This window comes from Lissotriton vulgaris, unplaced genomic scaffold, assembly GCF_964263255.1.
Source record: "Lissotriton vulgaris unplaced genomic scaffold, aLisVul1.2 SCAFFOLD_2047, whole genome shotgun sequence".
NCBI classification, from domain to species: domain Eukaryota; kingdom Metazoa; phylum Chordata; class Amphibia; order Caudata; family Salamandridae; genus Lissotriton; species Lissotriton vulgaris.
The window spans coordinates 1-26,049 of record NW_028247943.1 but is presented as its reverse complement, the minus strand read 5'-3'; the positions used below and the strand labels follow the sequence as shown (position 1 = coordinate 26,049).

Below are 26,049 nucleotides of genomic sequence, written 5' to 3'. Positions count from 1 at the left end.
TCCTGGGATAGCTACAGAGCCTGCAACTACTAGTTGGCCAATCATAAAGCCATTTCGAAATCCTGTCGTTAGTTAGGTAGAGACAAAGTCTTAACTTTATAAATGAGACCTGCATACATAAAGGAAAGTGCTTAGTCAAATAAGTCTGAATGCCCAATTTCACATGGGAGCTGATAACTGTCCAGACATGCTTTTTGGCTGTTAGTTCATTTTTATCCTCTTTACATGACAGTTATTTTGTTAATCGATTCAAAAGATGTTTGAAGCAGAGTGCGTTCATCTGTGGTGGTTTATAAGTCTGAAGACCAAAAGTCTTGAAAGACTTTGATAAATAAACCCTCCATACACCAGTATAAGCAGAGTTATTACTTTCCTGGCAGAACATATTAGCAAGAGAACCAGAGTCTGATATGTACAGAGAATGTAAACATTTTTAAAATGCAGCCTGTCGCACTATAAGCTACCTTTGAAGGCCAAGCTTTAAACGTTTTTCAGTCTGACCAATGTTCTTCGTAATCCTGAAAACGGATTTAAAAGCCTTGGTCTGCAGCAAATCCATTTACTTGGCATATTTTCCTTGGAAGATAACTGATCCATATGCTAAAGCTGGAATTAATTTAGCAGGTACAATTTTCACAAGATGATCATGAGCAGGACACTTCAGTTTATCTTGAAGCGATTTAAAAGCAAAAATGGAAGTAGTTGTTTAGGCTCTTGATTGAGTAAAATGCTTTCTAAATGAGATGTTATAATCAAATTAAATGGCAAGGTAATGCCGCTCTTAACCAACTCAATTGGATTAGCTCTTGAGTGCCAAGTCCATGTTCTTGGTGTGGATACACCGATTGACATGATTTTAATTTTTTAATATTATGCTCAAGGAAGTTAAATTATATGTATTCATTGAAAGAATTAATTAGGAGCTGCAAGCCTATGGGTATCTCACTGATTAGAATTGTATAATCAGTGTATTGGAAGTATCTTAAAGGAGTATTCGCAAACTTGGGAGGATGTGAGTTTATTGGTTCCAGATGTTGATTCAAATCCCCTTGATGAATAAGAAGTTGAGAAGAAAAGTCAAATTTGAAAATACACAAACTGGTGTGAAAAACACCACAATCAGCTCAAACCTACTACCTAATCCTGGAAACTTGGTTCCTGATCATGGATCGGAATGGAAATAATGATGTGGGCTTTGGTGTCAAAGAAAATAAATAAGTAAAAACTGGGACACATAGAGATTGAAAAGAAAACAGATATATTAAGGTCACTATGTTCTGTCGCATAATTTTAAAGCAATTCTTTTTAGACTGTGCTAAATTGAAAGAGGCGAGATACATAAGATATAGAGCTAAATAAACAGTAGAAATGGTAAAGAGGTGAGGAGGAAAGCTGCATGTTTCTGAAAAGAAAGAAGAGGGCGAAATACTAGCAGCAGAAAGTGAGTTCTAGTGCTATTATGATATGAATTATTTTTGAGTTGTAGCATTATGTGATCCATGTTCATTTTATTTGAGATTTGGGTGGATTTTATAACAGTGGATGATTCTTTTTGATTTTTTTAAATATGGTGCCTCTCTGATGTAAATATTTGTACATAATTGTGGTTTTGTGTTTTTTTTAAATGTATGTGTTTTTGCTTTGTATGATTTTAAGTAATCGAATAGAGTGGTTTGACTGACTGACTGAGTGAGTTCTGGGAGGTGCAACCTCAATACCAGCTCGAGTTGGATTGCCTGACCTATTAGGACAACAATTGGTGACAGCTCTGGAATACCTGGGGTTAAGAATAATAAATGGTAGAACATCAGAAGACTATTCCCAAAATATACTCACCGGGGAGGTAAATCGTAATCAAGGCTTGACTACACAACAATTTCACTACTATTATTGCCCCTTCTCACCCGGTTTTCAATTGAATTCATGACTAAAAGTGACCAGTCATACCAACATATTCACTTTAACTTAAAGCTCCCAAAGCATCGAAATAGTGTGATAATTGCAGAAAGCTCTTTCACAACCGACTTGAAATGACTGGAATGGTCAACAGAGAATTCAGATGAACTACAGGTAAAGGTCCAGAGAATTAGAACAGAAAGTGAAACTAGCGACAGCAGTGAAATACAAGAGTGGATACGTTTTACCGACAAACTGGCAACAATTGTGGCTATTAAAGCTAAACAAGCCTCAGAGCAGAAAAATACTGTTTTAACATCAACTGAGCTTGTTGAACTTAAGCGAGAAATAAGGAAAAACGTAAGGAGCCAAAAAAAGAACTGAGATGTCCCGGCAGGACTGGGAACTAATATGAAAGCTGTAGAAAGAATATAAAAAGAAGGCGTGGGAACATAAAAGACGAAAGGAGGACAACTTCTGGGCTAAATTACTATACACCGGGAAGAACATCAACTCAAGCGCATTCTGGGGAATAATAAATGGTCTAAGGCGGCCCGAGAATCCAATTGTCTCAAGTGAACAAGAAAAAGATTGGGTCTCATTATTGGTAAAGAGATTCACAGACATTGATTCGCCGAACCGCCAAACACAGAGAGACAAGGGGCAAGTAATTACCAAGGAACAAGAGGAACAAACGGACTACGCTAGGATTATCCCACGAAACATAAATACCAGACCAACTTGCTTTCTACCAGAATTGCAAAACATAGATGCCGCCCAATGGAAAGAAGCTTGTGGTTCTTGGTCCACACTTGCAAACCAAGGCTTTAGCGTTGAAGATGTTAAAAAAGTAATCTTGAAGGGCCATGGAAATGGGGCACCAGGTCCGAATGGCATCCTCCAATAATCTTCAAATCAGCCCCCGACTTCTGGAGCGGTAGAGTAAAAAACCTATTTGAGGAGGTGGAGAAAGAAAAACAAATCCCCTTAAGCTGGAAAGGCTCAGTAATTACACCAATCTTCAAAGGAGGCAACAAAACATCCACGTCCAACTATAGGTTAATAGCACTTCTGGACGTGGACACAAAGTATTACTCCTCACTACTACTGGAAGAACTGACTATCTGGTCTGAGACTTTAAAACTGATACCACTCAAACAAACAGGGTTCAGAAAAGGGTGTGGGACAATCACAAATATCCTGTCGCTTTTGCTGATCGTGGACAAATATATTCGGAGGAAACAACAGCTTCACCTCTGTTTTGTCAACTTAAAGGCAGCATTTGACAGTGTGGACCGTCACATTTTATGGAGAAAACTGAGCACGTGGTACATCCTGGAAAAAATGCTCAGAGGAATACTGCTTCTATACTCTAACACATGGATGAGAGTAAAGCTAGGAGACGGCTCAAGGCTATCAAGAAAGGTTACAACCACCAAAGGGCTGAAACAAGGATGTTTTCTGGCCTGCATCTTTTTAAAATTCTCATGGCAGACCTGGCACCAAAGCTTAACATGATTATATCTCATCCACCCAAATTAGGCTCCTTATCGTTATCACACTTATCATATGCGGACAACTTTGTTCTGATGAGCCTAACTAAGATTGATCTACAAAGATCACTAGTAGGAATGCTGGAATACATAGCCGATAACAAGCTAGAGATAAACACCTCAAAAAGCAAAACACTGTTGATCAGTAGACATCGGACGGCCAATCAGCAACTCCAACTAGGGGGCAAAAAACTAGAAGCCATATCTAATTACAAGTACCTGGGTTTTTACATTGACAACAGGAATGATCACTGGGATTAAAAAGCATACGTGACCCAGAGGACAAACGCCCTGTAGTTCGCTTTCAGGTCACTAGCAAAAAAACTGAAGGGGGCATCGTTTAAACCCCTACTAGCAGTAATAAAAGCCAAAATGCGACCAACACTATCATATGGCAGCCTTGCACTACACGGGAAAGACGCCGATCTGCTAAACAAATCTCAAGTTTTAATTTATAAGAGTCTTTCAAATCCATCAGACCGCATCCCCAGTGCAAGTAAGGCTAGAATTTGGAGTAACTAATGAAACACTGGGTAGAATGTATGCAACCATTAAACAATGGTATATCCTGTTGCAAAATGCAGCAGATTGGGAATTAAACAAGGTGTTTTGGGAGGAGTTATAGAACGATAAAAAGTTCCCATACAACTGTTACCTAAAAAACCGTATCAGAAACCAGTACATGCGAGCTCTGGGAAACCAAGTTGTCCTATTGAGCCTTCAAGCAAGCTATAAACAAGCCAGCAAAATTCCACTCATTGCTAATTGACAAAAACATCTTCCGTAAGAGAAAACACGCCTGGATGGTAATTACTAATTATAAGACACTTACCCCAGCGCCTCACTTAAATATCCCATTTTCGGCCCACCGGAAATTACAACTAATGGCCCTGCGCCTAGGCAAACTGCCGTCCATCGCAGATCAGCCAACACAGGGATACACAGGGCCGAAAGATTGCAGACTATGCGGGAGTAGCAAAGAGGACTTTATTCACCTAGTCTGCATTTGTCCAAAACTATCACAAGCACAAACCACCTTTCTAAAACTGCCATGAACATCAGAGGCATAAGTACATATAGGTCCGCTACTATAGCGGGCTTGAACCCAACAGATACCCCACTGAATTGTTAACTAATAAAGTTCCTCTCTGCACACATGAACATATTAAAAAATAAATAAATAATACATAAATAAACTATGACAATCACTGAGCATGGTACCTTAACAACAAATAAGACTGACTGGTCCTGACCCAGAACTTGCATTTTTTTTAAACAAGTGAAGAGTTGGCCAAGAACATCTGGAGAAACATTCCCCCTTGTGCAGCTGATTAGGCATTAATTAAGCATTGGTCTAATCACCTGTTAACTACGAACATTTGAAAACCTCAGCATATTATGAAGAGATTGATTAACTGATTGATGACATTTTATGCAGACTCGAGAGCTGATAACGGTTAAACACAAGTTTTTTTAAGTCGGTTTTATGATTCATTTAATAACAATTTTTACTACAGTTCACTTACTACAGTTCACTAATTTATGAGAAAATGTATTGTTGTGGTTTTAATTAATGTAAACAATAAAAAATATTCTTCTTAAAAAAACATAAGGAGAAGTCTTGTAAAATAAACATACTATGGAATGCATGGAATATGTTGATTCTTTGGGGTTCCAAAGAGATGGTTAATAATTATTTTCCACTTTCACAGAACATGCCCGTCCTAAACGAAAAGATTTTAAGAATAGATGTGCTAGAGATAGGTGAGGAGCTGGGAAATATAATGAAATGGGTAACATTGTATGGAGAGGCACTTATTGCACAGATCTCAGTCACAGCCATACCTAAATAGACTCTCAGAGCAGGGGCGGCCTTATGCATGTGCAAGCTGTGCACCTGCACAGGGCCACCAAACCCCAGGGGCCACCACGCCAATATATATCCTTCATATATTAATCCTCTGAGGATGGATACACATTTGCGTAGTGGCCACTGGCAGGGATATGGCGGCCTCCGGCTCTGTTCCACTTCCAAACACCCTGACCTCCCCCCCTCTTAACTGGCCTCCCGCTCTGCCCCGCCAGGACCCCCTCTTCCGGGGCCCCCTACCTACGCTCCCTGCCCAGGGCCGACATGAGCCTAGAGCCGCCCCTGCTCAGAGCCACATGAAATAAGAATGATTGGCATCAGGTTGGATACTGTCAGACCTCACCAATTCAAACTGGTCAAACAGAAACCAGCACAACAAAACTGCTCTCAAGCTGTGGCGGTGACCCTGAACATCCTAAGGAATTGTTTAATTTTGTGCCTGACCTATAAAGTCATATAGAAAAGAAGACTGACTAAGATCTTAATGTCAGTCAGTATTTGTGACACAATAAATGATTGTTACCTTCAAATGTTCTGCGCTACAGATTTTTATCAGTATTGGTAATACTGAATTGAATTGATTTATTAGGTTATGTCGGTTATTGTGAAGCCACCAAGAGCTCCTCCAAAAGTTGTAGGAAACAGAAGAGCTAACAGGGTACTCGTTAGGTAGGAGGAAAGCTGGAAAAATAAATTGTTTGTCTTGTTGATGCTTGAATTATGATTAGTGCAACCCCTAAGTAATTTCAAAAGAGCTGCTGGAAAGGTAAGGAGTAGGCGTGAAGATAAATTGCTTAGGAATGTTTTATCAGCTAGAGTTGTATGTTAATAGCTGTACTTACATACATTAAATATTTAAAAAGAGGCATTATCAGGCTTTCTTTCAAATGCAGCTGTTTGAATAATTCTCTGCGTAGCTCAAGATGGGCACTGTCACAAGAAACCTAAATTCTATTGTCATTTCAATAAATGAGCTTCAATCATTCTCTGGCAGACACTAAGGGTTCTTCAGGAGAAGGATGCAGGGAAAATGCTTAGGAAATGATAATTGGTGTCGTCAATCCATAGTCAGTTTCTAAATGCCCAGTTCCTTTTGCTTGCTTGGTAAGTCAACTCTGCATTCAGAGGACCACTGACTTCGGATGGCTTATTGGAACTGTGGACCTGCACCCATTCCACTTCTTGGTCTTGCAGAAGCCCCATGGCCATTCTTGTGAGCAGTGTAGCTAGAGGATGGCTGGGAGAGATCATTACATTGGGCATTCGTATCTACTCTGCTTTCCTGAGTTGCAATTACCTTTTAACCACTGAAACACTTTACTAAAAAGGTTAGGCAGCAGGCGCTTTGAAACTGCGTACAGAGAGATCCGATCTTTAAATAGGTATGTTTTAAGCACATGGGGTTCTACTGAGTGAGTAAATAAGAACCATTTGTACAACAGTTGTAAGCATTCAGCTAAAAGAATGGACTGAAATCCATGAAAATATTGTGAAGAACCTAATTTTCAACAGATGCACTTCACTTAAACCTGGCCTCCAAGACCCCCACTTCAAATCTCCACACAGATGTTGAGATCACATTGAAAGTTGGGATGGGTGGAACCTGCAGAGTCACATGCAACAAAATTTTGCGGAGCAACTTGAAAACTCTGTGAGATTCCACCTAGTTCTGCGAGCAGGCCGAATCAGCCCGTCAGGCTGCTTGGGCTGAACTTTACTGTCCGGAGCCTGTTTCGTGCTGCAAAATAAGTGCAAATTGACACTACACGATGTGCCAGAGGGCGATGCTTGTTTATTGCCGCGCAAGTCGATTTTCTACTCGAGCAGCAGCTTTCGCACTGAGAACAGTTGCGACTTCCTGCTATCACCAGCATTGAGAAAATCTAGCTGTGTTCCATCTTAGCACCCGTAAATTGGGCTAGGGGACACCAATTCCTGCTCGCCAACTAACCATTGGTGAGCCGTGCATGAGAAAAAACTCCACCACATGGCGGTTGGCAGAGCTTTGTCGGAATACAGCATTACAAGCGTAATGCAGATGTGGGTATAATTTCACAAACTCTGCTGGCGGAGCAGAATTTATCACCCACCCCTAATTGAAAGACGCTGGTATATACTCCAGCACCAATCAAGTTACACTTCATCAAGGCCAAACTGTCCTCTTCATTATACACTGAACAGCACACTTAAGGCAAGCAATTGGAGGGGAAAAGCAATGCAGGAAGACTTGGTGACACTGAAACATCTTTGAGACACACACAGACGGGTCATCATACAATTCAAAGGCACCTACTTAAAATCAACCATCAGCTAAGCCTACAACAGAAGTAAGGAGCTCTTCAAGGATGCCAGGATTTAATTACACCGTATGCCTGTTCTTCCACTCATTCAGTCAAAGAGTGCATGTACCGCAATGAATCAATACTTTAAGAAAAAGATAACAGAATGCTAAAAAGACATCGAAATGCAACCACTTAAAACATCCTCATGACAATCTCAAGCTGTTTAACACCCAAGGAGACCACCTTCAGTACCTTCCTCTCTGATGAGTTTCAGGATATGATATGGCTTACAGGCATTGAAATAATACAGCTGAATCTTATCACATCATCCCTTAGGAAAGGAATCACTGGTAAACACAGGGAAACTCTACTGAATAATGTTAATGCGTCCCTAGTCCAGGCCATCTTCCTGGAAAACCAAGTCACCTTAGACCCTGCCTTTCCGGAAAAATTCCATCATCAATTCAAATGACATTGCTAACCATCATCCAGTCACTCAACTGCCATTTTTGAGTAAGATCCTGTGAACTTAGTTGGGACTAGCTTTCAAAATGAAGATTAACACAATGTTTTCCTGCAAGACTATCAGTCTAGTCTCAGGCATAGCGCCTTGCAGCTGGCTGTCTTCCAATTGGTAGACAACTTTCTTCTAATCTCCCACTATGGCAGCCTGTCTTCTTGCTCTGCTTACCCTTTCTGTGATTGTAACATTTAATAATGCCAAAGTCTTTTTTGACACCTCTGAAGGCCAAATGAATTTAAACAGGTGAGAAATTTCATGTAAAGAACTGAGACCAGCTATTCCAGTCCTGGAGCCATTACTTTCACCTATGTTGCCCTCTAACGCGTCATACTCTAACCCGTGATTTTCAACGTAAATAGGCACTACTGGGAGCCATTGTTACCAGTAAGGACATCAGCAGTTACCATTAGGTATAAATAGTTGAACTTGAAAATATAACTTGGCCACTGAATTGACTGCCTAACTCATTGCTACTCAGACACCCAACTTCATTTGAAAATAAGATCAGGCATGACATTGATCACTTAAATAGCCACCTTGCCTCCACTCAGCTATGGATGATCTTTCTTTAATCCAAACCCTAGTAAGAAGGTATGTCTACTAGCATCCAATGACTTTAAAAACACTAGAAATAAATGAATGACTTACCAAGGTTCAGAACATGCCAACATAAAAAAACTATTGGATTCAACAATGACTCCAATCTTGTCTTCAAAACACACGTTGCAGACCAAAAACAACTACCTGGCACAGCTGAATGTTACAGTAGGTGCAAACATTTTACCAGAAGCTGATTTTGATGACTTCTAATCACTGGTCCTTTTCCATCTCGATTGAGGCCCTCTATAGTGAAAGAAAAAAATGTAACTAGATGTGGAGACTATAGATATTCATATATACATTTCACCATGTGTAACGCATTCATGCATAGTGTGGGAAGGTATACAAATACCCAAGACCAATTACTAATATAGATAAATGTAAACTGCATTTACAAAATGTACCGTCATGTCTTTGTCCCATACCATTCTCATTGCGTGGCTACCACATGATCTCTCGCCTGGACTGGAATATTTTTGCCGTAGATGTTCAACCAAAGTTCTGCAACTCTTGTTTTATGAATGCTTACAAGCCCTGCCCATTCAGGGGGACTGGGTCCACTTCCTTGTACCCAATGATTCCTTATCATGCACCTCGACCCTGATGTTTTAACATTTCTTCATGATTTTTAGGTCTAGCCTATCAGGCAGAGCACATGCTGTCTGTTGTGAGGTATATTGTAGCTTGCCAAGACCATTGAAGGGCTTGAAACCTGCCCATTGCTAACATTGTATGGCTTTCCTTGTCATTCTTCTTTGCCTGCTACTTATTCATAGCCCGGCTTGTTCAATCTTGTGTTTGTCCCGCCCATGGAGCATTGCCTCTTTTCAAGCTCTTTCACTGGCTTTACTCCTTGCTTTTCAAGGACTACTTTTTGTTTAGATTGAAGCACACCATTACAGTCCATGTGTTTTCGAGCTTTCTCTCTTGTGCATTTGTCGTTCCCTATACTCCTTGTTGCTCTCTGTTGCTGACTGCTTCTCTCCACCCTCCTCCCTCTTGTCTCACATGAGTGCTTTATCCTATTGTTTCCTCCAACTCACAGCCTCTATGTTGATTCGTCTAACCCCACGTTGCTTTCACTCCAACCATGTTTGTTTTAATATTGGAAAATTCAAAATTAAAACATCCGGACCAGCAGACCATATAACAAGCCCACAACCACTCACAAAACCATACCACTTACTGACCTGTTATACCAGCCCTTCTGGAACCTCCTGATTGTGCTGTGACTTTGGTCAGTCCAATAATGCGTGCAAGATATTTCTTCTGTGCCTTGCTCTTTCAGAAAAGGATCTTGCTTCTGCATTTGCTGTGAGCTTTTCTTCCAACGCTCAAACTGCTTCTTTGTCAGCAGTGTTTTAGTGAAATTCAGCAAAATGCACAATATTGAGTAGGCCTGGGCGAAGCACTACGCTACGCTCGCATAGTTTGTGAAGTTTGCACAACTTCGCACTATGCGAGCTGCACGTAGCACAGGGCGAACACGCGTAGCATAGCCTAGTACAGTGGTTATTTTATTCTTGCTCGCGGTCCTCAACGTCAAGTTGGCGATCGCGAGCAAGCAAAATGAAATCCTGGCGAGACTTTTTCCTTGTTAGCGATCAGCAACATCAAGTTGACGATCGCGAGCGTGAAAAATAAACCTCCCTGCTAGATTCTCAACGTGGCTAGGTCTGTTTTCTCATTGCGAGTGGTCGCGTATGCTCGCGACCGCTCGCGATGAGAAACTACCAGTCCGCTTAGAGAAAACTGCCGCTCGAGGAAAAATCTCCTCGAGCGGCAGAAAACTACAGCTCGCACTGTGCAAGATGCCGTTTTCAATGATTGCACAGTGCCGGATGCTTGTCCGCACTGTGCAATCATTGAAAATGGCATCTTGCACAGTGCGAACATGCTACTACGCAGTTCGCGTAGTGCTACACGTAGCTCGGGTAGTGCGAAGTGCATTTCGCGTAGCTTCGCGAAGCGCTATTTCGCAAACTACGCCCAGCCCTAATATAGAGCTTCAACATACATGGAAGGAAAATGCTGCCACCATGTCTTTTTATCCCTCACTCATTTGGTGCATCCTCACACATCATGCCTTCTTTACTCAAAATTGATTATGAATAATGTGCATGATTGGTTTACAAAGCCATTATCAGGCAGTCCCAAAATACCAGAGCCATTGTGCGGGCCAAAATAAATCCGAAACAAATTGAAGCTACTTCCCTTTTGGGTCAAAACGATAATGGCTTGGGCTGCAGCGCTTTAGACTGCTCTTGCATGGGATCCTGACCCAGTTGCTAGACACTTTATCATAATAATATTCTTTCATGTGGCACCCATATTTTGTTCAAGGGTGTCTCTGTGTGGCGTCGGATCGTCACCCCAGTGCTAGGAGACGGCGAATTAATAAAATATTATCATTTCATTTATCCCTGTGCGCTGAGATGCACAGCCGATGAGTTTAGAGCAGGGCGGGGCCGGGCCATAGCAGAGAGGAGGAGTGGTGGGGGGCACTGTAAGGGCACATATCAGTATGGCCAGCTGTATTAAGCTGGCCATACGGACATGCGCACTTCGGTTTCTTCAACTTAGCTGTATTCTACAGCCTGGTGTAGAAATTGCACAGATTCCCTGTGCAAGCATCAGACCAGCCCGCTCAGGCCAATCCTGGCGCTTTTCTCATACTAGGTATATCATATGAGCAGTGTCTGGATTGGGTTGAGAGCCTGTACTTTGTGCTCCATCGCAGGAAGAGCAACAAGGTAGCCGTCAGCAGGAGCGAGAGCAGCAGGTAAGCCACTTTATTGAATTTTTATTACCCCCAACCTCCTTCACCCCGCCCCGCCCTACCACTTTAGTCTGGCTGCAGCCACCACTGATTGCGGTATTGTCTTTCTATATGTGTAATTTCCCTTCTTAAATTAAACTTATTTTTGCATTTCTCTTGCATTTAGATGTTTGCTATTAAATGTGTTACTTACTTTGAATTCATACTGTTTAATTTTTGTGTATCACTAGTGAGCCATGAAGATTCATTGAATGTACGAGTTTCTGTAAAAGTTACGAAATGCAGGGCTAGCCATTATTTCTTGTAATTTACCAATACAGCTAAGGTAATTTAATTGCAATAAAACCTTTAAATAAAACTGAAGATTTCATGTTATGTAAAGATTCTATCTTCAATTTAGGGTTCTGTGGCACTCTGCAGTACTGGTGATCCTATGATTCGTACTACTTCCTTAACTCATGTACTCTTAGCGGAGGGCCCAGAGCAGTGTGAACTGGTACACAGACCTCGCTATCGAAAAGGACCACATATCTGTTTTGACTATAACTTGACGGTAAGTGGTCATTGGGGTGAACAGTCATAATATCGATTCCAAAATATAGAATGGACATAATATCGAAGTAAAAATATAGAATGGACAAAATATCGAATGGACACAATATAGTGGTTAAAAATATCGAATTTAAGGTTAGTAATATCGATATTCAGAATATAGAAGTCAAAATATCGATTTTTTAATAATATATTTTTAAAGTGTTTTGTATGTTAGTATATGTGTGAAAAGTGTACATTAATTTTTGTAATGTATGTTTAATGTATTTTAAGTAATGAATTTTATGTTATTTAATTTTTGCGTAATTTAATTCTGTAGCGGGTTGTGGGTTTATAGGGGAATAGGGTGGGAAGTAATTTAATTATATTAAATTAAATATTAATTTTTAGCAATTATTATTCATTTTTAATTAAATTTTGCTTTTTAGTTCTGTAGCGGGTTGTGGGTTTATAGGGGAATAGGGTGGGAAGTAATTTAATTGTAATTAATTAAATATTTTTATTTATTTATTGGTATTCATTTTGAATTTATTGTTATTTTTTAGTTGGTAATTACTTTTTTATTAATTGCCAATTAATTTGTATTAATTTATTAGTTGTTAATTATGTTAATTTTCTATATTAATTTTCTGTAGCAGGTTGTGGGTTTATAGGGGAAAAGGGTGGGAAGTAATTTAATTGTAATTAAGTAAATACATTTTTTCATTCATTGTATTGATTTTAAATTTATTGTTAAATAATTTTTAATTGGTAATTAATTTCTATTAATTGGCAATTCATTTTTAGTAATTGGTAACTATTTTGTATTAATTAAATATTTGATAATTATGATAATTGTATTAATGTATTTTCTGTAGTGAGATGTGGGTTTATAGGGGAATAGGGTGGGAAGTAATGCAATTAATTATTACATAATATTACATTGGTTATTAATTTCAATTAATGTTTTATTGGGATTGATATTTAATTTATTTTTAATAATATATTAAATCATTACTTTCCCTACTGTTAAACTCACTGGAGTGGGAATAGTAATTTTCACCCTCCCGCTATCCAACGCTTTCCCTACTGTTGCACTCTCTGGAGTGGGAATATTAATTTTTACCCCTACGTTATCCAACGCATTCCCTACTGTTGCACTTTCTGGAGTGGGAATAGTATTATTTACTCCTACGCTATCCAAAGCTTTCCCTACTGTTGCACTATCTGGAGTGGGAATTGTAATTTTCACACTCCTGCTATCCAACGCTTTCCCTACTGCTGCACTCTCTGGAGTGGGAATAGTATTTTTTACCCCTACGCTATCCAACGCTTTCCCTACTGTTGCACTCTCTGGAGTGGGAATAGTAATTTTTACCCCTACGCTATCCAATGCTTTCCCTACTGTTGTACTCTCTGGAGTGGAAATAGTAATTTTTACACTTCGAATATCCAACGCTTTCCCTACTGTTGCACTCTCTGGAGTGGGAATAGTAATTTTTACCCCTACGCTATCCAACGCTTCCCTACTGTTGCACGCTCTGGAGTTGGAATAGTAATTTTTACCCTCCTGCTATCCAACGCTTTCCCTACTGTTGCACTGACTGAAGTGGGAATAGTATTTTTTACCCCTACGCTATCCAACGCTTTCCCTACTGTTGCACTCTCTGGAGTGGGAATATTAATTTTTACCCCTAAGCTATCCAACGCATTCCCTACTGTTGCACTTTCTGGAGTGGGAATAGTATTATTTACCCCTACGCTATCCAACGCTTTCCCTACTGTTGCACTCACTGGAGTGGGAATAGTATTTTTTACCCTCACCCTATCCAACGCTTTCCCTACTGTTGCACTCCCTGGAGTGGGAATAGTAATTTTTACCCCTACGCTATCCAACGCTTTCCCTACTGTTGCACTCTCTGGAGTGGGAATAGTATTTTTTACCCCTACCCTATCCAACGCTTTCCCTACTGTTGCACTCACTGGAGTGGGAATAGTATTTTTTACCCCTACGCTATCCAACGCTTTCCCTACTGTTGCACTCATTGGAGTGGTAATATTAAATGTTACCCTCCTGCTATCCTACGGTAAAATATTGTAAATTTTTTTTAATAACTTAAATTAATTATATCTTAATTTTAAGGTTATTTGAGTATTTTTAAGTATGTTTTAGTTAATTATATTTATTATTTCATTATTTTTAAATTACTTTTAAGACATTTAAAAAAATCGATATTTTGACTGACTATATTTTTTACAGACTATATTTTGGATTCGATATTTTTGTACTTACCTGTTTGTAGATAGGAATTCGATATTTTGGCATTCTATATTTTGGTGACTATATTTTGGTAAGTCTATATTTTGTCATTCTATATTATGTCGGTGATCCGGTCATTGGGTATTGCAGATGGAACATCAATGAGGTATTGGTGTGGAGATAACCATTGTTGTAAGGATTGACCAAGTCCTCATGGAGAATGAGGAACGTCTATTATTCAATTAGTTTGGCATTATTGAACAGCATCAAGTCAGCCTGCTGAAGACAACATGAGGCTAAAATTATGCATATGGAGAAGGGATATGTGTCTTGAGCAAATGATGATGCTGATGGGGGATTAAGTGCAACTTCATTGAAGTGTACATTATCAAATGATGTGAAAGTTTTATTACACTCTTAAGTTGCTTTAGGCAGTTGAACTAGCCATTCCGTACACTTAATTCAGAGGCATTGGGTCGTTAAGGTTAGAAAAACCTTAATCAAAGTACATTTGAAATAAGATGTGGAAATCCATAGGCATACTTCACATGTGTGATACCAATGCCACATATGTGAATGCAACATACACAAATCAAATTATGGGGTCAGTGATTAGAAACACAGGCCAAGATTCACCAGGGTTAGGGCAACGCAAAGTCCAGTGCCAATTCCACTTAGCAATGGTTTGGGTCAATGGGTAGTCACTGTGGACGGATCAGCACAAACCCCGAAATGTTTTGATGCAGTGGCGTCACTAGGGGGGTGCGGGGGGTTGATGCTAAGCCTGATAAACTAAGATAGTCTTGGAGGACTTTGCACCAAAAACGAATGACTAGCGAAACCAGATTCATTGCATTGATGTCCCCCAGAAATAGATGCTGTGCTTTTCTGCTGCAGGTCAGAACACGCATTCACTGTATATGAACCTTCTACAGTTCAATTCTATGCAAGACAGTGTACACTCTCTTCTGCGCTGTGGCAGGAGGCTGTGCAACATGCAAGGCAGTTTGTTTCTGCAAGTTTAGGCAATGACACCAATAGCAGGCCAGTCTTTGTAGATATGGCTCAGTACTGTGTTTTCCCCTTGACGCAACACAGAACAACACATTTGGATACTGTGCTGCATTATATGAAATATTAGCAAATTTGGGCCGAAGTGAGTCACTATTGACATGTCCGAAAGGGGCATTAGGTAAAATCGGTATATAGGAAGTGTTTTATTTTAAAGACTAGGGTTTCAGACATTATCTTCTGATATGTAAGCCCAGATATTTAGGAATTAATGAGTTTATGTTAATGTGAGAAGTGTTATGAAGAGCAGGGATAACATATTGAATTGTAAATTGGCCAAAATTGTGGGAACAAGTAAGAGTTAATTACAGTAGCAGAAAGAAGATCCTTTTTTTGGTTTTGGGTCAGTCAAGTGTAAAATAAGCGTGAACCCAATCATTGATCGATGTATTGCAAAATGTGGGAGACTGACTTCTATTGAATAATTCTTGTTTATACCTAAAGTAAGGTCTTGCAAATCTTTCTCAGTTAGTGGTTATCTCCAGTTAATCTAAAAGGCTTCTGTTCTTTCTTTCTTCTCACCAGGAGGATACCTCAGACTGTGGGAGTGGAGCATCCTTCACAGCATCCTTAAGCCTTTTGTTGTCGCTTCAGTTTGTCGTCATCTCTGCAACCATCAGCTGGGATCCACTGCATTTGTCCTCCTGCCTTTAAGTCCTTTTCCACTGTGGATTCCTTATTTTGTTTCTTTATGACTTGATTTTGGTTTCTCCCCCGTTTGGATTGTGAAGGTTATGGAGGGTCATCTTCCTATTTCCTACACATCCTTCTTGTCAAGGCAAACATGAGAACTTCTTTTGTCTTGCACACTGATGCTGGTTGCCAGGAAGATATGTGAGGACTGCCTGTTTCCTACACATTGTGATCCGTTACAGTGGAGATCACATGAACTTCCTGCGCCCTGGTGATAGTAGTTACCATGACAAGTGAGAGCACTTCCTGTTTTCCCTGCAGGCACTTTGGGATTTTTCTTCTAGTTTAACTTTGTTTCCACCTTCTTGCTACTTAATCCTGTCTCTCCCCTCCTGGGATCGAAGCAAATCAAAAGCTTGTGGACCGCCCTCTAGTTCAAATAAGGGAACAAAAAGGCTGTCCTGCAGTGCTGTTATGCCATGGCATAAACTTTTAGATTCTTCAAGGAAGGGGAGCAGCGGTCCCACATATCGGAAAGACCTTGTGGTACCAGGAGAGAATTCATCAAAAATCGCATCCAGGAAAATATTTCCATTGTTGAAGTCTGGAAGTATTTAATCCAAAAAACACAACGAAAACACAAATGAAAAGAAAATGGTATGCTATTGTGTTTGAGATAATTTGCCCGCAGCCTTGCCCTAGCATCCAAAAAAGAAAAAAAAAAAGAATGTGATGGTTTGCCAAAAGAAGACTTTGATCACAATCACCTTTCTACCAATGTGACTTCTTGAACTTTAAGAAAACAGAAGTCACCTGTTGATGATTGGTGACCTCTTAGATGGTCATCGATTCATTAAAACTTCTTCAGTGGTCACTGTGACAGTATTACTACTTCAGAAAGTCACTGTATTGTGGCTTTGTCGTGTTACAGCCACACAGTTATACAATCGTGGGTTTTGCACCAGTGGTAACAGCATCAGATTTGCTTCAGTGATATAAGAAACTATGATAGAATCAGAAAAGGTGAATATGAAAAGATGGCTTGATAGTCACATGATCTAACAAAAAGTTGCATTGTTGGTCTTGTGCTTCTATCATGGTTGTGTAGTAGGTCACACAACCATGAATTATTTGTCTCCATTTCTAACTGGGCAGCTCTAGTGACATTAGCACACACAACACAAAAAAGGGGAGGACTGGGCTCTGCAACTTGGGATTAATACATTTATATATACATATATATATATATTGGGTTGCAGAGTACTTCAGTATTTAATTTTTGTGAAGGTTGAACAGATAAGTGTAAGAACTGCGTGTCTGGTGAACAGTTCCAAAGATGGAGGCTTGGAGGTGGTGCTCTTCCTGGAACCAGTATTGAAAAAGCAGGGCCGGTAGCATACAAGTGACTGGTTGATTCATTTTCTGGATGACCTGGAAATGTTGCCAAATGATAGATTATAGGACCCATGTAAGATTGTGGGTGAAGAAGTACTGCCATGCATCACAGTAACATTATAACGATAACTAGACCCATGCTAGCAAGCTTTATCTATGTATTAGAATGTACCACATGAATAGGTTGTGCAATCTGTTGATTCTTATGGTCCTAGAATCACTTTAGTTCCTAGCAAATCTTTTTCAATGAGATTCCACTGTAAAAATGGACCGTCCGCACTGTAGATATAATTAGAACTTCTCTTTTTGGGTCAAAACTCAAAGTATGATACCCAGCTTGAGGTCATCCACTGTTTAGAAACCAATTAGAACATTCAATTACTCCTCCCCGCATTAGATCATGTCTCCTTTAACCCCTTCCATGCTCATGACGAGCTGAGCTCGTCATGAGGCACAGTTGAGCTGTGCTGATGACGAGCTGAGCTCGTCATAAATAGGGCCAAAATGCAATTTCCAGCACAGGGGAAAAATAACCACAGCAGCAAAATATGTATATTTTTGAAGATGGATCTACACACATTCTCAAAGTCATTTGTCTCCCAATCTCAACAATTAGTAACTTGAGCAACTTTGTATGGCAGACCAGAAAAATGCACTTTAACAATGTGTAGGGGGCAATCATGTTCAGCCTTCCACTGTAACCAATAGTTCTGTGCCAAAATTAAGCAAACATTAGGGTATATTTCATAAGTTTTACGCCGACCCTCGTTGGATCAGTGAAATTTACACTTTGCTCACAGTCTTTTAGAACATAGAGAAAATGGCCTTTACCTTTTGCATTGGTTGCACTTCCCAAGTTCATGCACACACTTTTACAAAATACATCTTAATTAAATACTGAACAATTTACCTACTGCCCCTCCATGGCTAAATGTATGGATGAAAGGACTGGAAAATGAGGCGTTCTTGTTTATTAAACTTAGATTTTATCCTCACGTCTCTGGGAAGTATGCTTAGGCCAATACAAGCAAAGATCTGGCTGTGCTTGGTCTGTCAGAGACAGCTTTCTGTGGCTGACCTACATTACCTGCATTAGGAAGCACTTCACCTCCTTTCTGTGTTTCATAGAAATTGAACTAGGATCCATTCTTAGCCACCTTTTGGAGATTCATGAGCGGTAGGGGGAGTCATGCCCACAGGCAAGCTTTAATAGTTTCTTCTTGGCTTATGAGTTGTCCCCCGACATTAATTTCCCAACAACCTGTTTTCTCTACATCCAGGCTCACCAAATTACCTCAACTATGATTCAAAGAACAGTTCAGCATGATTAATAAAGACATTCTGACACAAATCTACACCCAAAAGTTTCCAGGAGTACATTTTAAATGGGAATTCTAATAAGATTTCAGAAACCTTTTGGCATGCATAACTGTACAGAGTACATTTATGCTTCTGAAAATGTCTTGCATTCCCACCCGGAAACAGGTTTCTTAAGTAGGCTCCTCCTTACCTGATTACCTGAATGTTCATCCTAGTTCCCTCTAAGGTTCTGGAATCATAATACTTGTACATAGGTTAATAGATTGATCAACACCTTGCCAAAGGTGTCAAAAAAGGGCTGTCTCCACTACGACCCGCATGCCAAAGATTGTGTTAATGAATAGATCATTGCTGTTCTGGTACTGGGTTCTGCAGATTATATATAACAGATCCTACCGCCACTTTAAATCTGAAGTTTGCTTTCCTTTCGCTTCTATTTTTGTAACCATTGTCAAAATGCAGAATTCAAAGGTCGCAGTCAGAGTTCTTGGATACAGACGTAGATCTGTGTAATTATAGCCAGTCATCCTCTGTGGTGGGCTGTTTTTCTCCTACACCAATATGGCTAACTCAAATGCTTGTTCCCAGCCCACCTCCCAATTCTTCATTGAAATAGCATATTGTCACCTTCATTATCCCTTTCAGTTCTTGGCAATGGCTGCAAAGATCATGTTTCATTTCCTCCACAAGTAGTCTTTTATTCACCAGAAAAATCCTACTCACATCATCTGAGAGGACATTTTGGGTCGTTTCTTGTGCCCTTTTACTGAATCAGTTACCCTCTTTGAACAAAATTGGAACCAAAAGGAATACTGGCTCAGTCTCATGCTGAAATGACGAAATCTTTGAAACATTGTTGCATTCTCAATGTGTGTTGACAAAAAAAGAGTAACATAATGGCTTAGAGCAATGAGTCTGTCAGTTGGCTCAATAGAATCCTCCTTGAAGAGAGAGCATTGCTGGTGACGCATCCATAGTGACTCATAAGATTCATGTCCAGCCTCAACAAAAAAACAGGACTTGGAACCTCACACCCAGAGGATAAAAATAGGATAAGTCGTCTTTTGAAGATTGATTTTTCATTTTCTAAAAGGCCTAAAAGTCTCTAAACCCAACTTCTCCCCTGATCCACCTGAAAACAAAAGTGTTAATATCAGAGAAGTAGCTGGAGTCTCATCATGCTAAAAATGGATTGACATGTAGTCAGATGTTTTCCAAAATACAATTAATCGTTTAATGAAGCCAAGTTCTGAACTCATTACCTCACATCACTGGATACAAAATACAGCACAACAAATGATGAGACTGTGGGGCATATTATCAAGGGGGTTTATCTCCGCTTTTTTGGCTTTAAAAGCCAAGAAAGCGGAGATAAAATTATCTCCCTATTACCTAGCTGTCGCTAACACCAGTTAGCGACAGCTAGTAGGAGATAGCGACCATCTTGGGCCCCGCTTTGCATGTCAGTGATATTTATCACTAATGACATGCAGAGTGGGCGTGCCAAGATGTTAGCGACTGGAAACAGTCGCTAACATCGCTAACTCCTATTACCAACTTTTGGAGATATTCGCGCTAAGCGCGAATATCTCCAAAAGCTAACACCTGCCCCTGAGCAGTTCTTAACAATGTTATCCAATGGTAGGTGGATAACATGGCTAAGAGCATTAGCTCGGTAATGCATGAATATCTCTGACTTTTCAGCGATATTCATGCATTTCGGCTAATTTTTATCGCTTAGGAGATAAACCTTGATAATAGCAAGGGGCCATATTATCAAGCCTAGGCGATAAAATTATAGCCGCTTTATCGGCAGGAAACTGCCGCTAAAGCAGCGATAATGGGCTTGATAATAGGCTCTATGGAATTCCAATCGAAGCTCATGTTAGATGTCCTTCACATCTAACATGGGCTTCGATTGGAATTCCATAGAGTCTATTATCAAGCCCATTATCGCCACTTTAGCAGCAGTTTCCTGCCGATAAAGCGGCGATAATATTATCGCCCAGGCTTGATAATATGGCCCAAGGTTCCTAAGCGATAAAAATCGCCGCAGCTCGGCGATAAAAATATCGCCGGTAAACCAACATAGCGATAATTATCGCTAGTTGTTGGTAATATGCCCCTGTATCTGTTAATGTCACCAACCATGCAGATTGAACGTGGTATCTGTTACTTCGTGAAAGGGGCTTGTCCTTTGTTATTACCCATGTAGGCAAATATTTTGGAAAGCCAGTCAGTAAGACGGGTCAGAGGGAAGGCCTAGCCATCCACTTTGGCCATTTCGTTGCTATTGTAAGTATTTACACTCTAAGTAGGAGGAATGAGATGAACAGGTAGACCGCTCTTCTCCCTGATAATGCTCAATAGAGACTTATGTTTAGTGAAGACTAGAAAGTTACAAAGCGTCAAATCTTTACTTCAGTGCTCTGAAGCCCTCTGGCGGTGTTTATAGCATCCTGGAATGTTGTGCCTTCCATGCTGTTGCATTTTTTGTCTGACCCAAAATGTCAGAGACTGGCTAATTGACCGAACATGTAATTTTAAAAACATTTTTGTTAATTTTTAATATCTGTAATCATTAAAAGCCACAACTAGTCACAGTTAAGGGTCTTATGAGACTCACAATTCTAGCTACACACCATTTATGTTATTCTCAGCAGCTGCAGTTCTGCCAAGTCTGTAAATCTCATCAGATCTTGAAACAGGAAATTGAGATTTCTTGTGATTTGGCTAGAGACAAGAAGACCTTAGCCTTTATTAAGTGTGCAGTGGTGGTTAGAAAAAGAATGACTCAATTCTGACAGAACTTGTGTGTGACAATCATCTTCATAAAAGTAAGACATAATGCCCGTAAAGGAAATCAACCTAGCCCTCTACACAATTCAGTTCTCAGAGGCACTCGTAAAATCCTCTAGTTGATATACAAACACTTCTTCTGGATTCCATAAGCTTGTTATTGTAGCATTGGCAAGGATATGGTGTCTATATGTATTACTTCACAGTAAAAAATGAGACAGGAAATGTAACTCGTTTTAGGTGCCTATATGTCAACCATTAACTAGCCATGGACAGGATGTAAATCATAAGAATTCACATATATTGGAAGTTGTGCAACACATTTGGACTTTGCTCATTTGATCCACTACATGCTTACTATCTATCTATATATCTATCACTAGCAGTCCGTCCCGACGTTGTCCGGGAGCAATCATGGCTCAGGGCCCCCGCCCGCCCTGTCGTTGTGTAACCTGCCCACGTCACTGCTCATGTCACTTTTTCCTGCTGTAATGCCCCGTTTGGTACCTGCCCACGAGACACATTATTAGGACTTGTTGACTGTTCTCCGCAGAAGGGTGACCCGGGTGCTCTGCGTGACGCACAGGCTGTGTCCACTACCTCTTTATATTTTTAATCCCCTCTATTTTCATTGTGTTGAACATTACCCATCCACCTGCCAGTGATTAACATAACAGAACAGATTGTCTACATGTGCTTTCTCTTTCTTTCTTTATACATTCTTTGCTTTTTTTTATTTTTATAAATGCTCTTTTTATTGAGCCTCCTTTGTCTCCTTAATGGAAAAGTGCAGGTAGTTAGCGTCACAGAGTACCTGCTTGCCCCTCAGAAGTTCCTGTACTGTCCTGTCACTTCCCCGACAACTAATTGATTCAATTTCAAAGGAAATGCCTTTTCTGAACAGCAGACATGGTTTATATTCACTGTGCTCATGGGCCTAATAGCAGTGCTCTGCGCGTTTCACAATTCCATGTTATCAGCACCTTACGCTCTCTTCCGAGAAGAACACGGCAGCTGCTCCACTCTGGCCACACCTGACGATTCGACATGATTTTCAGCGGTTAGAAGCAATCCATGGCTGCCACAGGTGCTATACAAACAGCCTCTACCTTAACATAAAACAGCATTCCAAAACAATGCAGAGATGGCATGCTTGTACCTTCCCAGCACTGGTGGCGATGTCCGGACGGCTGCAGCTGGGGCTGAAAAGATGGCAGTGATACAGTGGTTGCCAAGAGGAAGAAAGCGTAAGAGCTCGCAGTGTTTGCAGCCTTAAAAACCCCGCTGTGGGCCCTTAATGGGAGAGCAAGTGCAGCTCCCCCGATAGGCCCCGGTACCAGCTCTCACTAAATTATTAGAGCCGTACAGTACAGTGAATATTCAATCTCTGCAGCCCCTCACTGTCTGCCCGCCGATCCTCACTGCCTGTCCGCGGGTCATGTCCGCTGCTCCCCTGATCTCCGCCGCTCCTCGTCACTGCTCCTCCCCGCGCTGATCTCCGCAACTCCTCCCCACGCTGTTCTCCGCCGGTCCTGTACGCCGCTCCTCGCGTGTACGCCGCTCCTGATGTCAGCAAGCACGTCGCGGCTGGCGCTACTTTGAAGGGACTACTTTTTTTTAACTTATATTTTTTAATAATGTATTTATTTTTAATTTATATAGCCTATGTCCATCTGCACACCCTGAGGATTACAACGATGTATCGGGTGTGTGGATTGGCGCTGTGGTTCCCGAGTTTACCCGCCTCAAAGCCTCAAAGTTCTTCCTTTATAATAGTAGTATAGATACCATCATTCATTTTACTACCATGGCATTTCCTGTGGGGAGAAATCTTCAGTCTTTTAGAATGTAAGCTGACTACCCTGCAATGAAGCACTTACTTCTTCACAGTCTTCAAGAAAATATAGCCTGGTAGAAATACACCCATGTCATATTCTGTTAGAAGGAACAAGACTTGCATTCATTGTCACCAAGTCAATTCCTTAAAAAGATATCTATCAAGTCGCAATTAAAATATTGGGAGGTAAAGAGACATAGCAAACTACAGCGTGTATAGACATATGTAATCTCAACTTCTTTTATTTCAACTTCCAATCGCCATATGTATTAGCCGGACTAACTTAAGGTGCAATCTGATGACATTTGGTGTAAGTGGAGGAAGTGCTTTCTAGAAGGTTCTTTTGGAGCAATTCATCTCCTTTAGGCAACATACATTTCTCAGCATTGACTCTATTCTGGGTCCGGAGGCATCTATGGACTGGTGCCCATCCCTTGCTCTAGAGCAAACTCTTCTGTCTGAGAGAGGTCACTATTTGCACCTGCATTATTATTTCTGGTTGTATGGATACTTCTGATAATACTAAGCCTTTTGATACCTCCATCTGCCATAGTTGAATTTCCAGTTCCAGTTCCTTATTTCTCCTTATTTGTAAAGCTGGATTAGGGTTTGATACAGGATAATTCAGAATCATCATGGTAATATTAAACGTTTACCACCTGCCAAGATGACAGTTACATACAGGCTGAATCTGTACAGTATTAAGCAACCACCATGGCATACAATACTTAATTGTTTATTTTTTTCTTTTTCAAATAATTAAAATCCATTATGATATTTTAAAGTACATTTTACCTAATGTTAGGAAACTGCACTTAAAATATATTGGGTCATTGAAAGTGAAACAGTCAGACTTAAGCAACATCCTTTTAAATTGGAATCTGATGATTTTATAGAATATTATGTAATTAATGAGGCTTGCTTATTTTCCCAGATTCCATACTTATGTAATTTACATTGCTTTCAATTGAGATTTGTTTGGCCGTTTTCATCACAATGGCACTCTTAGTTTCCTTGTGAAGCCTGAGATTACCCAGCCTGTTTGTTTCATAGTTATTGCTTCTCTAAATCCAAAAAGATGTCAACAATCAGGATATGGCATAATCTCGTATGTTTTTCCTCAAAAGAAACATTGATGTAAGCTTTCCCCTTATTGGGTTTATTATATATATTCACAAAACAAACAAACTTACCAGAAGCTCTACAGGTAATATTTTGCAGAAGGGTATTGCAGGCCACATGATGGCATTATAATGATGCTATTAAAGGGATACAGTTAACTGTAATGAAATATTGTCAGAGGGTGATGAGTGGAGAAACAACAGTCAAAGGCAAGAAAAGCAAGAAATAATTGTAGATTAGAAATGACATTTTTGATCTGTTTCCAAGATTTTTCTCCATAGTGTGTTACATGCCTATCCCAGCAAGTACAAGTTAAACATGTAGATGTCCAGAAGTATGTCTCAATAAGGAATATCCTATCCACTTTGTGAGTTCTTTCACATTCCTTTGTTCCAAGTATCCCTTTCCCAGCTTTGTTGCTGAGTTTTGTTATGCTGCTCTTTACAAACAGAGCCTATGCTTATGCCTTCTCTCTCCCACCGTCACTTTCCTTCATTGTCTATTCGAGGTGGTCCGGAATTGTACAGAGGTAGATGTAAAACAAAGGAAAAGTTGATTCGTAGTTTAATATTTCCCTGTTGAGTAAGATATGGCGTTACGCTTCTTGCAGTGTAAAAACACCATGAACTCCTTCGAAACCTTACCCTATTCTGGCTTATCAGCAAATGTGATTGTGGGCACTGCTCTGGCCTCTTTAACAAGTTAATTCATGTGCTCTATAATTCACTAGCATCAAAGAAGTAATTTTATTGTTCGAGGAATGCTTTCATGGATATTCTTGGTTTACCACCATTCAACATTGATTTTTGGTTCACCTTTGACTGTTGACCTATAGCAAAATCAGCACTAAAGAGTTGAAGAGGCTTGGGCTAGCCAGCTGAGAGGGGACATGCATAGACAATTCAGTGCCTATAACATCACAGCAGTAGAACCTGCCCTGTGCAAAAATAAACTTATCAGTTTTCATTTATCAAAACATGATCCAGGTGGTTTCACAGAGAGACTTCATTCTTGTGATCATTGCGCAAATAAGTAAACCAAAAATTGCCTTAGTTTCATAACATGTTAATATTACAAAACTATGTGGGATTCTTTTCACTCTATTTAAAGACACAACTCAGTAATTGCTTTACAGTAGACTTTCTGTAATACATTAATCTTGCAATAGAGGATCAGTTAGATATGTGTTTATAGGTTTGGGCAAACGCCTCTCTCTTCAAGAGCTTTTAGAATCAACAATCCATTTTCTAAAAGTCATATCAAACCTTTACCTACCTCTAGGTTAATTTACAAAATCATACAATTAATTGGGGGCTTTCTACCGTAGGTGGTTCACCTCCCACCGACCACACACCGGATATAGCATGATTTTGAATTATTGCACAAAGCAAAAGGTAGTGCATAGTTGAAATAAGTGCATATGACTATGAAACTTAAACACCTAAGTTGCAGGTGTCCTAATAATTACCTTTTAATTGAAATCAGTGTGTGTTTAAATCTAATATTTATAACACGTTAGTTTCTCTTAAAATCATGCAAGCTGTTCTGACATAACATTTTCTTTACAAGGCCGAAAAA

General features: G+C 40.0%; 1 protein-coding gene across 1 annotated transcript in view; it reads left to right on the top strand.

The window, feature by feature from the left end:
• The window catches only part of CACNA2D2 (calcium voltage-gated channel auxiliary subunit alpha2delta 2), a gene marked incomplete at its 5' end in the record, with an annotated part of 448,456 nt that extends 431,803 nt beyond the window's left edge, over positions 1-16,653 (top strand). Inside the window, 2 exons of the mRNA XM_086949852.1 lie at positions 11,974-12,056; positions 15,891-16,653. Coding sequence (XP_086805978.1) covers positions 11,974-12,056; positions 15,891-16,019 — 212 coding nt within the window. The remainder of the gene's footprint in view (positions 1-11,973; positions 12,057-15,890) is intronic.
• Positions 16,654-26,049: the final 9,396 nt, after the last annotated feature.